The 15920-nt window shown below is 46.0% G+C and overlaps 1 protein-coding gene across 1 annotated transcript in view; it reads right to left on the reverse strand.

Moving 5' to 3' along the window:
• Window positions 1–630, reverse strand: part of RAB2A (RAB2A, member RAS oncogene family) — an 81567-nt gene extending 80937 nt beyond the window's left edge. Inside the window, exon 1 of the mRNA XM_001926704.6 lies at window positions 242–630. Within this exon, the coding sequence (XP_001926739.2) occupies window positions 242–287 (46 nt within the window). The 5' untranslated portion in view covers window positions 288–630. The remainder of the gene's footprint in view (window positions 1–241) is intronic.

A 15920-nucleotide genomic window follows, 5' to 3' on the forward strand; every position in this document is an offset into this window, starting at 1 on the left:
GCTGCTGCGGTCCCCAGGTGCGCAGGGCCGGCCGGGCTGGGGGTCTGCGGGCCAGGCCCGGCCAGGCCGCGGCCGCTCGCAGTGCCCACGTCACCAGCTCCAGCACTGCGGAAATGGAGCTGCGCGGCCGGCGGGGAGGCGCCCGGCCGCGTCGGCGCCCGCGCCGCGGCCAGACGTCGTTTGCCCCTGAGCCCCGGCCCGGAGGCCGCCGCCACCCGCCCGGATGCGCCCGGGGCCTCACCTGTGTCGCCGATGATGATGTACTTGAAGAGATAGGCGTACGCCATGGCCGCGGCCGCTTGGTGCCAGGGCACACGGCTCCTCCTCCTGCTACTGCTCCTCCTCCTCCGCGCCCCTCACCCCGGCGCCGCTCGGCCTTGAAACGCCAGGCCCCGCCCGCCGCAGCCGCCGCCGTCGCCGTCAGCCGTGGGGAGCGAGGTGCCGAGAGGAAGCGGGACGAACCGACAGGCGAGAGGGGCCGAGCTGAAGCGCGACAAACCGATACCCACGGAGACCAGGGAGACAGCGCCCGGCCCAGCTCAGTCGAACAATAACAGCCTTCGCGGCGCCTCCGCCCCGCCTCCGCGCCGACCCGGAAGTGCTGCAGCCGCCGGCGCCGCCGGGGGAAAGGGGAGGAGCACCGCACGCCGGCCGCACCCCGCCCCGCCGGCCGGAGCCCCGCCCCCCCGGAGCCCCGCCCAGGGCCGCGCTTGCCGCGCCCGACCGCCCCGTCCGCCCCGAGCCGGGCGAGGCCGGGCGTTTGTCGTTCTCCGGCACTTTTGAACGGGAGACCGCGGCGGCTGGGAGACGCTGGGGGAGGGGAGGGGACGTGCGGCTCCGTCGCTGCGGCGCGCGCGGTGCCGCGTTCTTCCGCCCTGCGGTGGGGACGCAGGGCACGTGGTGGGAAGCGGGCTGTCGCGTTAGGCGCAGGGCCTGCCCCGGGCTGGTGAGAGATGTTAGGAAAGGATCCGGCCGCTCGGGGCGGGGTTGGAGGGCGAAAGTATTTATGCGCTGCTGGACAGGACTTTGACAGTGAAAATGGAAGTATTTGTAAATTTGAAACCGTAAATCGGGGAATGTGCGGTGAACCATGGTATGCCCCTGTGGTGGAATACTACGCTGTCTTAGTTTTTTTAGAAAAAGCCTGACTTAAGAACAAGGCATAGGACTTATATATTTATGTTTTATGCATTATTTATGTTATAAGTATTATCAATATACAGTTGTCTAATATGTATAAGTGACAGAATATATATTGTACATTTATAAGCAACATTTTTTATAGCAATATAAATAATTTTTTTACTGTTTTGTAGAAAAATAAGAGCTGCACTTAAAATACCCATATGTACTTAATCGGAAAGGATACTACTGGCACCACGGGAAGGTGGGGGGGTATGGAATTGGAGGAAAGATCTACTTTCCACTGATGTTTTGAGTGCAGTTTGAAATTTTTGCAGTATTTATGAATTATCTGTTGAAAAATGCCTTAAAAGGGAAAAAACAAAGTAACTTATTTGTTCATTCCAATAACACTGAGTACGTACTCTTTCCTGCACTGCTAGGCACTAGAACTAAAGGCAGACCCTGTTCAAAAGGAGCACTGATTTGGGAATGAGGTGGAGGACAGAGTTAGTTTTAAGTGTCAGGATAGGTTACCAAGAGAATAGGATGTCTGAACCAGAAATATGAAGGATGAGTAAGTGTTTGTCAAAAGGACAAAAAGTAGGGGATGAGAAATGAAGTCAAGTCACAAGGAACCATGTGCAAAGTTCCTGGATCTGTTAAGGGAATTTCAGATTGCACAAGGAAGTGCATCTGCTAACCCATGGCCTCTGCTGTTGGCAGTGGAAGGAGAGTCAGTGCTAGGACAGAAGGGACTGGGATTTAGTGGCTCAGATTCCTGTTGCCCAATATTTTCCTTTCCCTTTTGGAATCTGTCATTCTACCGACCCCTCTGTGCTGGTCTGGCAGTGGTTGGTTGCTGCATAATTTGAATGGCGTTTCCAAATGTCAACTCAGGCTTTTGTGTTTTTATTTTTTTAAGTGTTTGGAGGGGATTTTCAGATAGCAGACGAAAGCTTGACATGAGAAATTACCTGGAATTGTATCATCTGGCTCACTCATCTTTAGTTTGGGAGAGAAGAGGTTCCTGCTCAAGACCTCCAATGTTCCAAAGGCCATTTTGTCCCTCCTCTCCGAGTGCTTTCCCTCACGTCTTTCCTAGTGATAGATGTCCAGAAAGTCCCCACCTTCCAGAAGAAACTCAGTTCCATATTATTCTCAGAGGTATGTCCTCTACCCATAGCCTGAGCAAGGCATCTCTATGAGGATGTTATGTGAAAGCCTAGCATCCTTACAATCAGATCTATTTCTATATTGTTAGCAGAGGTGAGCAGTGGGGGTCGTCCCTGATGCCAGGTCATGCGAGGCCCTGTAGCTGTGTCAGTATGCGCGCAGAACTTTACCCAGGGAACACATGAGAAACTGTGAAGAGAAAGGTCAGAATTGCACATGTTAAAAAAAATCATAGAAATGGATATGTATGGAGCTACAGAGGCCATGCGGTGCCAAGAAAAGAATTTAGGAAATCTGCTTTTGACCTTGGTCTTACCACAAACTGATTGGATCATTGTGACAAATGTTTGGCCTCTTAGAGCTGAGATGCACTCATGTAAAGCCAAGGAGTTAAGTGTTACCAGAAGGGTCTGTCCCAGATCTAAAGTCCTTTAATTTTAAGTCTTTCCACCTCCAGATTGAAAGCACCTGTAAAGCAGATCAGGGCTACAGGAGTCAAGTGTATATTGTTCTTACACAGAACTGAAAGGCATTACTTAGTGCACAAGAATTGTAATGATCAGCAGTTTTGAAAAGAGCAAGGACTGGATTTTCAAGTCCCTCCATGAGCCTCGGTTCCCTTGTCTGAAAATGTAGGGAATAACTGCCTCACAAAGTCAGTTTAGGATCAAATGAGATAATGTATATGAAGACATTGTGTAAGTTATGAAAAATTATACTTAACACATGAAATTCTTTAGTGCTCCAAAATTTAAAAAAAAAAAATTGCCCTGAGTGAATAAAGGCCTGATCACTATACAAATTCATGTTTAAAAATCAGCTCCATACTTGTTGCTATTTTATCTCTATATTTTTTCTACATGTAATTCATAGTATTTTGTTATATTTTCTCTAAGCCCATATGCTAAATTAAATTCTCTTTGAAACCATGCAGGGTATAAATAAAAACCACACAAACTTCATTTTAAACATTTTATTTAGCACCCACAATCCAAAAACGTTTTTCCAAAAAAATCCCTTAGTCAAAAATGACGGAAATAAATCTCTTTTCCCTTATTATTATGGACTGCTTCCTGGGATTCTCATTCCATTTGATTTTCAGCTCTTTCACTCCTTTGGGAATGAATTCTGATATCCTTATCTCTCAGTCTTACCTCATACATGATCTGAAGGTCATAACTGTGAAATTTAAAGATTGTAAGACTGCATTCTTCAAGATCTCCTTATTAAAGTTCTTCATGACTTCTTTTTTTGGCTGCACCCTTGGCATATGGATGTTCCCAGCCAGGGATTGAACCCATACCACAGTAGTGACCCAATCCACTGCAGTAACAATGCTGATCTTCAACCTGCTATGCCACAGTAGAACTCCTCCATGACATTTTTTTTTTTAGTAGCCACACCCTCAGCATATGGAAGTTCCTGGGCCAGGGAGTGAATCTGAGCCACAGCTGTGAACTGTGCCACAGTTGTGGCAACACCAAATCTTGTAACCTACTGTGCAGGGTCAGGAATCGAACCCATGTCTCCACAGTGACCAGAGCCAATGTAGTCAGATTTCCCACTGTGGTGCAGTGGATTAAGAATCTACCACAGCAGAGTTCCCGTCATGGCTCAGTGGTTAACGAATCCGACTAGGAACCGTGAGGTTGTGGGTTTGATCCCTGGCCTTGCTCAGTGGGTTAAGGATCCAGCATTGCCGTGAGCTGTGGTGTAGGTCACAGACGCAGCTTGGATCCTGCGTTGCTGTGGCCCTGGTGTAGGCCAGCGGCTTCAGCTCCGATTAGACCCCTAGCCTGGGAACCTCCATATGCCGAAGGAGCGGCCCAAGAAATGGCAAAAAGACCAAAAAAAAAAAACAAAAAAAAAAACAAAAAAAAACAACCACTGTGACAATGCTTTCTTTCTGCCTTGACCCAATTAATTTCCCCACAGATACTGATAAGCTCAGTACCGGTTTGGGAGGAAGAAAAGAACTAGGTTCCAATCTTGAATTTAACCCCTATCAGTTGAGTGATCTGGGATAAATTACTAAACTCTACACTAAGCCTTAGATTCCTCACAAGATGACATTTAAAGTGTCCAGAAAATGTCAAGTTCACAGTAGATGCTATAAACATTGAAGTCATTTCTCCCTCCTCCTCATCTTCTCCCTGTGCTTGGTCTCCAGCCTGTCACGAAGGACTGTAGGAGTTAAAGAGCCCAACAGAGACCCTGTCCTAAAGGAGATGAGTCTCTCTGTGCTGAGTCATGGGTGGTTTAGGCCTGATGAAGGCTATGGGAGAGGCAGTGTTAGAGGACAGAATTGTGTTCTGGGAAATGAGGGTAGATTTTACAGAAGGAGAGCCATCTAAGCTGAGCCTTGAAGGGCATTATCTTCCTTCCATAGTTACTGCTTTAACTTAGTCCTTCCAGATGCTTCCACAGCCATCTCCACTCTACTTTGTCCACTGTATCCACCTGATTTGCCATTTGTATTCTTGTTGGATAACATGCAGTATTCCTTCTTTTACTTTTCTACTCATAACCTCTGACCACATGTCAGAGCCAGAAATGACCATTTCTCTCTTCTGTTCTACTCTACTCAGCCTTCAGAAGTTTACTTGAGTCCAAACAGAATGATTGCAAATTCACATCCTTAGTCAATGTGTGTAGGTGAGTGAAGAAACTTTCTTTTTCTTTTCTTTTCTTTTTTTTTTTTTTTTTTTCTTGGTCTTTTTAGGGCCAGACCCAAGGCACATGGAACTTCCTAGGCTAGGGAAAGCATCGGAGCCATGCTGCCGGCCTACGCCATAGCCACAGCAATGCGGGATCCTTTACCCACTGAATGAGGCCAGGGATTGAACCTGCCTCCTCATGAATACTAGTCGGGTTCTTAATCCACTGATCCATGATGGGAATGCCTAGATGTACCTATTCTAAAGCTTTTCAATTCAGAATACATATCTTCAAAGACTTGGAAGAAAAATTCAAACATAAATAAATGAAAATTTATTCTAAAGTTGACACATACCTAGCAAACCATTTTTTTTGGGGGGGGGGCATGCCGAGGCATGTGGAAGTTCCCAGGACAGAGATCAAACCTGAACCACAGCAGTGACAATTCTGGACCTTAACCTGCTGAGCTATCAGGGAACTCCTCTAGTAAACCATTTTAATTGCAAATGTTTCTTTTAAAACTAATAAGAAATTATAGGCTCCTAATTTATTTATTAAAGGCCTAGATATTATTATTTATTAAAAACCAGTAGTTCGGAGTTTCCCTCGTGGCTCAGTGGAAACGAATCTGACTAGTATCCATGAGGACTCAGGTTCGATCCCTGGCCTCACACAGTGGGACAAGGATCCAGAGTTGCCATGAGCTCTGGTGTAGGCTGGAGGCTACAGCTCAGATTTGACCCCTAGCCTGGGAACTTCCATATGCCGTGGGTGCAGCCCTAAAAAGGAAAAAACAAAACAAAACAAAACAAAAAAACCCAATAGTTCATAAAAATTAACGGAATATGTAATAAAAACAATAAAGATGAATACTAAAATTAATAAAAATTACCCTGTCATAGAGTACTAAATTGTCACAAAAGTCCTTACAAAACACACTGAAGGCATAGTTCATTTTAAGGAAGAAATTAAATTTTGAAAAGGAGCACTAAGTAGGCTCACTGCCTGTCTTGGACTCTGACAGAAGAGGGAGGAGGCCCTGTCCTGACCCCTGCACTTGAGAGCACCTTGTCGGTCACAAACCCTGCAGCACAGGGGTAGTCACCTTGCTTTTTGCCCTCACAGGAAGGGTTCCGGAATGTTTGGCAACCAGCAGAAGACTGGAAATTATAAGAAGGGGCCATGCAAGGAGTTGGCCCCGAAGCCAGAGGAGAGCGGCTGAAAGCAGAAAAGAGCAGGTGGAATGAGCAGCGAATTGCCACCTTGGCCCTTGGAGACCAGCGACTGAGCTTCAAGCTGGTCACCTCACCCCCTCCTGGTGGGTGACAGGGTCCCTAGACACTCGTTCTTTTCTCTCTCTGCCCTGCTGGCGTTGTTTTGAGAGGTGAACTTCCAGAAGGGACAGGATATTTTGCAAAGAGGGAGGGTATGTGCCCACCCTGACTTCCTGAGGAACTTAACCAGGTCCCTCCCCTCCGCTTCTGGCTGGGTCCAGGCAGTGCCTGCGACAGGTGCAGTCGCTGATGTGTCCATGGAAGGCCTGGGGAGGGAACAAACAAGCACACTTCCTGGGTGTCTGGCCTAGTGCACAGGGTGATGCACTAGGCTAGACACGTCTGCAGCGGAAGAAGACCAGGTGGGTGGGAAAGAAGGGAGAGAATGAAAGATTCTGTTGGTGGCACATTGAATCGAGGTGCCGGCGGTCATGCAAGTGGAGAGATCAAACGAGCAATTGGACATTTGAGTTTGGAGCTTGTATTAGTGGACTGAGCTCCCGTCATGGCTCAGCCGGTTGAGAACCCGACATGGTGTCCCTGAGGATGTGGGTTCGATCCTTGGCCTCGCTCAGTGGGTTAAGGATCCTGTGTTGCCACAAGCTGCAGTGTAGGTCCCAGATGCAGCTTGGATCCAGTGTTGCTGTGGCTGTGGTGTAGGCCAGTAGCTGCAGCTCCAATTTGTCCCCTAGCCTGGGAACTTCCATATGTTGCAGGTGAGGAGGGAGAGAGGAAGGAAAGGAGGAGGGAAGGAGGGAAGGAAGGAAGAAGGAAGGAAGGAAGACTATAGAGCTGGTATGGTTGTTGGGGCCAAATCATTTTTCAAGTGTCTGATAGCCATTTGTTGTTCTTATGTTGTACATTGTCTATTTGTATCCTTGTATCCTTTACCTATGTATCTATTAAGTCTCTGACAATTATTGTTAAAATTCGTGTAAGTTTAATACAATTGAAAATGTGTAACAAAACAGCCAAGTCAACTAATCCTCACAACACATTTGATGGTTTTTTCATTTAAAATCTTTATTTAAAGAAAAAGAATATATGGAGTTTCTGTCATGGCTTAGCAGGTTAAGAACCCTGATAAAATGTTCTTGAGGATGTGGGTTTGATCCCTGGCCATGGCTCAGTGGGTTAAGGATCCGGCGTTTCTGCAAGCTGTGATGTAGGCTGGCAGCTGCAGCTCTGTTTCAACGCCTAGCCTGGGAACTTCCATGTGCCACAGGTGCAGCCTTAAAAAGGAAAAAAGAAAAAAGGAAAAGAATAATAATCGTAAATGGAAAAAAAAAGTGGGGAAGTGAGAATTCTTTTGTAAAACTTTGAAGGGGAAAATTGAATCTTTTTTAAAAAAGATAGTGAAATGAGGATTGATTCTTTTAATATATTTAAACTCTTTAACCTACACTTCCAAATTCTGATAATTTAGCTAAAGGAAATAAAAATAAATATACAGAGAAAAAAATCTTCATTTTATAGAAAAAGAGACAGAGATTAAATGTCTCATGTCATGACAACCAGTAAGTGATGGTGCTGGAAGCTGGAAATTGGGGTCTAATGAGAGCTCTGACCTCCACATACAAATTGGGAAGTCATCAGCATAAAACACATAAGACAAATATATTTGTCCTCCTCAAGGAAGTGATGAATGCTTTCTGTTCATGAAGAAGGGTTATGTGGAGGCTCCCAAGGGAACTGGAAGACGGCATATACAGTAAATCAGGCTTAGAAACCTATTTCTCTCCATCGGAAGTGAATCCATCTTTCAGGAATGGACTTGCCTTAACCTAGTTTATGAGTCTGATTTTTTAAAGTAGAATGTCAAATTGCAATGAGAAATCACTATCCCAGAGGCAGGAAGTGAATTCATGCCACTAGCTTTTCCTTCTCCTGGACAAAGAGTAAAGTGATTGACTTTTAGCTAAGACGTGAAGCATCCACCTCACGTTTGGGATGGTCTTGGCTGGGAAGAAACTCTGTAACTCTTTGGCCTCCAAAAGCATTTGTAACCCCTGCCCAGTAGCCTTAACCAAGTACCAAATAGTTTGATGAGTCAAAAACTCCCCTGAGGACTCTACCCAATATTCTGTGATGATCAATGTGGGAAAGAATCTGAGAGAGAATGGATGTCTGTGTATCTAACTGAATTATTTTGTTAAACAGCAGAAATTATCACAACACTGTAAATCAACTCTACTTCAGTAAAACTATAAAAAATGGAGAAAAAACCCCTCCCCTGAGTATATTTCAATAGAGAATACCGATTTCTATCTCCAAGATCTTCCTTTTTTTAGTATCTAAGTCTGATCAGCCCTCCTTTTGATGGATTTACCCAATTCAATCAAATTGCCATCAAGGTCTGGCCCCAGGATTCAAGCTGGATCGTTAGGTCCCTGCATAACTTCATTTTGCAGTATGTTAAGCCCCCTGTCTTATTAATTACCGACCACCTAGCTAAGACATTGATTCTGTCTACACTTGAGTTTCTTTATCTGTACGATGGGGAAAATATTGAAACCATAGGAGGACCATGTGGTGCAGATAGTGTGTGAAGCTCGGTATGTTATCTGTTATTTTCACTGCATGCCTGTCACCCTTATATGCTGAATATTAACATTAACTCTCAGGGCACAAACTTACTCTAAGTTCTTAGGTGACCACTTGCTGTAAAACCCAATGACTATAATGTCCATTCCACACGGTTGTGAGTGAGACTAAGAGAAAGAGGGGACCATGGGCCCCAGTCACACGAGCTTCAAAACTGAACTGAGAAGTAGTACTCAGAGAGGTTTTTAAAAAATGAGATCCCTTTAGCATTCAAGTAAAGCTCATTGATGCCTTCTCAGAATAACGTTATCAAAGGTATACAGAAAAAAAATACTAAGGATTAAATTATATTAGAATTGTTATTAAAAGATTCCAAAACCAAACTTGGGTTGGACTAATATGTGTGTTTCTTTATTAATACATTAAATACCAAGATCTAACAAGAGGTGCAATAATGACTGTCATTTAGCAGTTGGTATGAGTGTATGTGATGTGACAAGATATTTACATCAATGGTATTTTGAGATCACAACATCCGTATTTCTGTTAGTGACAAAGCCACAGATACTGCTGATACACCATGGTGTTGACAGCAATCATAACTGAATAAAATACTAAATTTCAGTCTGAGTTAGTGCATGTAAAGAGCAAACTTCCCCCATCCATTCTCTGTGATCCATAGATCCCCCAGATTAACAACCTATGCATCAGAGGATGGTAAGTACAGACTCCAAAAGAAGAGAGGACTTTTTTTTTTTGTCTTTTTATGGCTGCACCCACGGCATATATAGGTGTCGAGTCTGAGCTGCGGCTGCTGGGATGGCCTACGCCATAGCCACAGCAGCGCCTGATCCGAGTCACATCTGCTGACCACAGCTCATGGCACAGCTCATATACCACAGCTCGTGGCAATGGCGGATCCTTAATCCATTGAGCGAGACCAGGGATCAAACCTATGTCCTCATGGATGCTAGTCAGATTTGTTTCCACCGAGTCACGACAGGAACTCCCAGAAGAGAGGACTTTTGAAGGATGAACTGACTATCACATTTAACAGAAATGTTAGTAATTATAAAGATGGGAGTTCCCACTGTGACTACCCGATGTAGTCTCCGTGAGGAAGCGAATTCTATCCCTGGTCTCGCTCAGTGGGTTAAGGATCCAGTGTTGCCACAAGCTGCGGTGTTGATCACAGCAGCTGTGGTTTAGGCCAGCAGTTGCAGCTCCAATTTGATTCTGAGTCTGGGAACTTCCGAATGCTGCAGGCATGGCCCTTAAAAAAGAAAATTATAAAGATGAATTTGTGCTTATTGGGTTCATCATTTAGGAGTTTATCTGAACATCGTCATTGAAGTGTCACTGGAGATGTTGGCGGCATAAATCAGATCATCGTAGTTTAAGGATTAATTGGGGAAGGGGAGAGCACACATGAGGAGGTGGAAAAATACATGAAGGTGGCACTTTGTAGGAGCTTGACTGTGACGGGGGCGTGCCAGACGTAAGCAGTGAGTTAGTCTGGAGGGGTTTGGTTAACAAGGGAGGTCTGGGCAGAGTGTGTGTGTTTTGGGTAAAGAACCATAGACGTGGACACTCAAGGCAGAGGGAAAGGGTTTTCTGGCGGCACAGTGGTGAAGTCAGCGCTAGGGCTCGAGTCCAGTCCCTGGCCCCAGAACATCTGCATGCTGTGGCCGTGGCCAAAAAAACCCAAAACAAAACAGAGGGAGGCTGATGCAGAGGGCGGCTGGACCAAGAGCGTGAGTAAGGGAGTTCCCCCTGACCAAGTATGGAGTGTTCTTCTATTGCGAGGAGGGGGCGACACCAAAGACAGATGCAGAAAAATGGGATGTAGAGAAAAGAAAGTTGCCAAAGGTTTGACCTTGAAATCCATGGCTTGATCCTGCCCTTTGCTGCCCCTGGCTCCAGGGGGCATGCTCTTTGCACAGTGACAGGAGGACCTATACTCTATCAGGGAGGTTACTTGCCTTGGTAAACAAGAGAAAGTCCAACATTTGGGATTTATTGCTTAACTTCATTGACTTAAGGAAGAAAGGTGATTTATTGCCTCATTCAACAGAAACACTCCAGAGATAAGCAGGGCAGTCATGAAAAGTTTTACATGAAAAGTTCTAGGGTGAGAAAGCTATTTCTTCCAGGAATATTTCTTGCAGAGAGCTCCCTTGCAAACCTCCCCTTACATCCCATCGACCCAAACTGGATTCTTGTTCCCGGAAAGTTGCCTGTGGCAGAGAAGCTCCCTTCCATGATTGGCTTATGAACCACTGGTAAGTTCCTGAACCATCACTGGCAGGAAGCACTGTGCTCCCTATAGACCAGCTGTCCCCCCTATGGACCAGCTGTCCCAGCTGAGCTTTGGCATCCACGTGTGTGTTGGGCATGTGGGGTTGTTAGAATAATTGCAAGAGGAACTTAGGGATGCATAACATCCTAAGATGCATGGGACAGTCCTGGAGAGCAAAGAGCTGGCCCATCCCAAATGCCCCTTTTGCCTGCTGCTAACGAATACTGCTGTACCCAAAGAGGCCTGCCCTTGAATTTCACTGGCTTCATGAAGAGCTATGGTATAATAAGAAATACATTGGGTTTGTCCCCATTGCTGGCACAGGGCTCCTAAAACGCTTGGGATTTCCCGAGTGATAAGAGAGTCCTTTGTTATTCATAAGGAGCCCCTTTTTGATCACCCAGGAGTTTGTGCTAATGAGGTGACTTAAAGTAGTGTCCTTACTTGGCCTCAGGATGGGGCTGGTCACCAGAAAGACTGAATGATTCGAAAGTTGGAGCTTTAGGTCCGTCCCTCCCTCCACCAACCTGTAGGAAGAGAGGGAGAGCTGTAGATTCAGCTTCATAAAAAAAATCTTGAACAATAAAATGTTCTAGGAGCTTCTGGGTGAGTGAGCACTGCAGGTGCACCCCGAGAGAATGAATCTCCTTCATCTGGCTGTTCCTGAGCAGTGTCCTTTTATAAAAACAGGTAAATGCTAATTAAATGCTTCCCTGGGCTTTGCGAGTCATGCTAGCAGTTTATCAGACCCAGGACCCCTCAGGTTTCTGGCAACTCCAATTTTTAGCTGGTCAGTCAGCAGGTGGCCCCTGGACTTGAGACTGGCATCTTAAGTGGGGGAATCTGGAGTTCCTCTGTGCCTCAGAGGGGCAAGGATCTGGCGTTCTCACTGCTGTGGCTCTTGTTGCTGCTGTGGCGTGGGTTCGACCCCTAGCTAGGGAACTTCCACATGCTGTGGGCACGGCCAAAAGGAAAAAATAAGTGTATATATGTAGAACTGAATCACTTTGCTGTGCAGCAAAAATTAGCATAACATTGTAAATCAACTACAATTAATAAAAAAAAAGGTAAAAAAGGAGTTCCCGTTGTGGCTCAGTGGTTAATGACTCCGACAAGGAACCATGAGGATACAAGTTCAATCCCTGGCTTCACTCAGTGGGTTAAGGATCCAGCATTGCCGTGAGCTGTGGTGTAGGTCGCAGACACGGCTACCTGTCCTGGACAGACACCAGTGATGTCTTCAACCAAACAACATGAGCCCACTCACCGAGTGCCTCTTCGATTCCAGGGATGTCCTAGCTGTTTCTTCCAATTTGTATGACAACCCTACAAGGTACATGGGTTTCATTCACATTTTACAGATGAGAAAACCAAGTAAGGTTGAATTACTTGCCAATATCACATAGCTAATTTTGATCCCAGGTCTGTCTGTCTTCATAATTCCTTTTCCTTACACTAGCTCCCCCACCCCACCCCGTTACAGTTCAGGCAGATGCGGAGAGGACACAGGTCTTCAGAGGCAGACACCGGGACCGAGTTTGGGGTGTGCGATATGCTGTAGGGATCAAGGCAGCCTCGGGTAGATGGAGAAACTGCAAGGCAGGCTTCAGCTCTGGAACAAGTTGTCAGTTTGTGTGGTACCCCTTCAGATGAAAGGCTCGATGTCACACCTCTGCCTGGTTCAGGCACAAGGTGCATGTCATCCCCCACCCCCCGGGGGGTGGGGGGATGGTTAATTTTGTGTCAGCTTGCCTGGGACATGGGGTGCTCAGATACTTGGTTAAACATTATTCCTGGATGTGTCTGTGGGGTGTTTCTGATGACATCAGCCTTTGAACTGGCAGAGTGCCGTTGCCAGTGTGGGTGGTCATTGCCCCATCAGTTGAGGGCCTGAACAGAACAGAAATATCGGGGAGGCTGAATACACTCTCTCTGCCTGATGTGAGCTGGGACATGGGGATTTTGCACTTGGGCTGGGATTTGCATCATCAGCTCCCCTGGTTCCTGGCCCTTGTGATTCAGACTGGAATTTACGCCACTGTTTTCCTTGGGCCTCCAGCCTGCAGATGATGACAGATCATGGGACTTCTCAGCCTCCATAATCCTATGAGCCCATCTCTTATAAGTCAGTCTCTCTCTCTCTATTATCTCTACCTCTGGCTCTGCGTCCTATGGGTTCAGTTTCTCTAGAGAACCCTAACGGAACCAGGACATATATGTCCTCAGGCAGAGTAGCTCTTTGAAGCCAAGACCAGCCCCAGAGCAGCTGACAGCTAGGGGTTATCTGTGAACTGCATGCCCCACAGCTGGGCAGCACATCCTTCCTGCCCTTGATGGCATAGCCCATGGCCACCACACCGTTGAGATGGCCATTTTAATTTTCCACTTGGTATTTTTATTTTCCTTTTAAAATTATTATTATTTTTAAATCTTTTGGCTCTGCTCACAGCACGCAAAAGTTCCCAGGCCAGGGGTTGAACCTGTGCCATAGCAGTGACCCACGTCACAGCAGTAACCAGAGCCATAGCAGTGACAACACTGGATCTTAACCATTGAGCCTCCAGGGAACTCCTGGTATTATTTATTTATTTATTTATTTATTTTCTTTCTTTTTTTTTCTTTTTCTTTTTCTTTTTTTTAGGGCTACACCTGCAGCATATGGAGGCTCCCAGACTAGGGGTCGAATTGGAGCTGCAGTTTCCAGCCTATGCCACAGCCACAGCCACACCAGATCCTTTAACCCACTGAGTGAGGCCAGGGATTCTTAATCCTGATGGAGTCTTAACTGGCTGAGTCATAACAGGAACCCCCTGATTTATATATTTATTTTTGGTATCTTAATTTTTTGACTTCAAAATGATACTATATTATTATTTATGTTTTAACAATGGTATTACTTTGAGATGCATTTAATAGCTTGTCCGATTTGAGCCTGTGACCCCTCCGGTTAAAATCTTACTGCTGCTTAAAACGTACATTTTATAACACTACAGCCAGTCTATGGCTCCTACACATTACCTGGATGAGAGTTTTCATTCGTCATCATGGTCCATGACACCTGTCAGAATCAGACGGTAAACTACATTTATGAGCTTCTACTTCTGAGCAGTCCGCCTCTGTTCTCAGGCTCCTCTCACTGCCTCCTCCTGCTTCTAGACAATGAGTGAGCAACACTCAGCTTTTCACCAATCCCCAAAGAATCCACCTCCTTTAGCTACGGAGTTTTTTTTGCACATCCTGGATGGTTTGCATTATGCTTCCCTGACTGCTCTGCCTGATGAAATCCTACCGACCCCCTTCAAGATAAAGTGTAAATATTATTTGACTCTCTCAGCATTTGTTTTGCTATAGCCTTGTATTTTCCCATCATGTAGGCCCTAAGTATTTTTGGTTGACATAAATATGCATGTGCATACATGTTTCGACATGGTATTGTGTTAGGGTGGGTTTGGCTGCAAGTAACAGAAAAATGTCTTGCTTGCCTCTCTTTTGGCTCTACCCTTTTAACCTATAATTCTGTTTAGTGTAAACATTGCAAACCCAGTGAATATGTTTCAGTTCCTCATTTACTTGACTTCAGTTCTAGTTACCTATTGCTGTGTGTGGTACCACAGAGAATTCCTCTGGTTTTTATCCCAGGTTCCAGGCAGAGAGCTTCACAAATCCTTGGAATTTCCTGTGTGGTAGGAATGTCTTTCTTATGCTAATGCAACGAGTCATTATGGGCCCCCTACAGGCTTTGGGATGGAATCTCAGCACCAGAAAGATCAACCACGTGGTCAGATGGTGAAGCCATTCAGCGGCCACTAGTGGGGAGAGCTGGAGATTGAGTTCAGTCATGGGGTCAAAGATTTAATCAATCATACCAATGTCATGAAGCCCCAGTAAAACCTCTGGACCCCGAGCCTTGGAGGATGTTACTGGCTGGTGAGCACATGGACGTGCCAGGCTGTGCCTCCATGGGGAGGGAGCAGGGAAGCTCTGCATTTGGGACCCTGCCAGCCCTTGGCCTGTGTGTAGCCATTATAATAAAACCGTAAAACTAAGCTTTGCCCTTTCCTCAGTTTTGTGAATCATTCTGGTGACTTGTTAAACCTGAGGGGGTTGTGGGACGGCCTGAATTTCCTGTCGGTCACTCAGTGGTAAGGGTGACCTAGGGACCCGCCCCCCCCATAGCAATGTAGCTGGTGTCTGAAGTAAGGGTTGTCTTATGGAAGACTTTGCCCTAACCTACAGAGTCTGTGCTAACTCTAGGTGGATAGTGTCAGAACTGAGCTGCAGTACACCCTGTTGGTGTTGCCCAGTTGGAGTTGACATGAAAGACTCTCCCATTAGCTATCCAAATATTTAGCAGTTTAACATGATTTTAAAAAAATCATGATCTCTCACAATTCTGTAGGTTGACTGGGCTCAATCAACTGGTCCTCACCTGAGGTTTCCTCTGTGCAGGTACAGTGAGATGGCAGCTAAGGCCTGGGCAGATGGTGCCTGGGTGGGCCGGCTGGGCACCCCCCTCTCTCATAGCTAGCTTGGCCTTTCTCACAGTGTGGTGACCCCAAGGTAGTCAGACTTTTTACGTGGTAGCTGGAGTGTTCCAAGGACGGGGATTGGAAGCTGCCAGTCTCTCAAAAGTCCAGGCCTGAAAATGGGCACACCATCACTGCTACTGTATTGCATTAGACAAGACGGTCACAAAACCCACTCAGACCTAAGGGGAAGGGACTTAGAACGTCCCACTACTTGATGGAAGGAGTTCCAAATAATTGTCCACCTTCAATCTGCCTCATCTTTCCTTTGGCATTTGTCACTGTTCTCCACAAATGATGTGACATCAAATTCCCTGTTTT

Source organism: Sus scrofa, chromosome 4 (genome assembly GCF_000003025.6).
Source record: "Sus scrofa isolate TJ Tabasco breed Duroc chromosome 4, Sscrofa11.1, whole genome shotgun sequence".
Taxonomy (NCBI): domain Eukaryota; kingdom Metazoa; phylum Chordata; class Mammalia; order Artiodactyla; family Suidae; genus Sus; species Sus scrofa.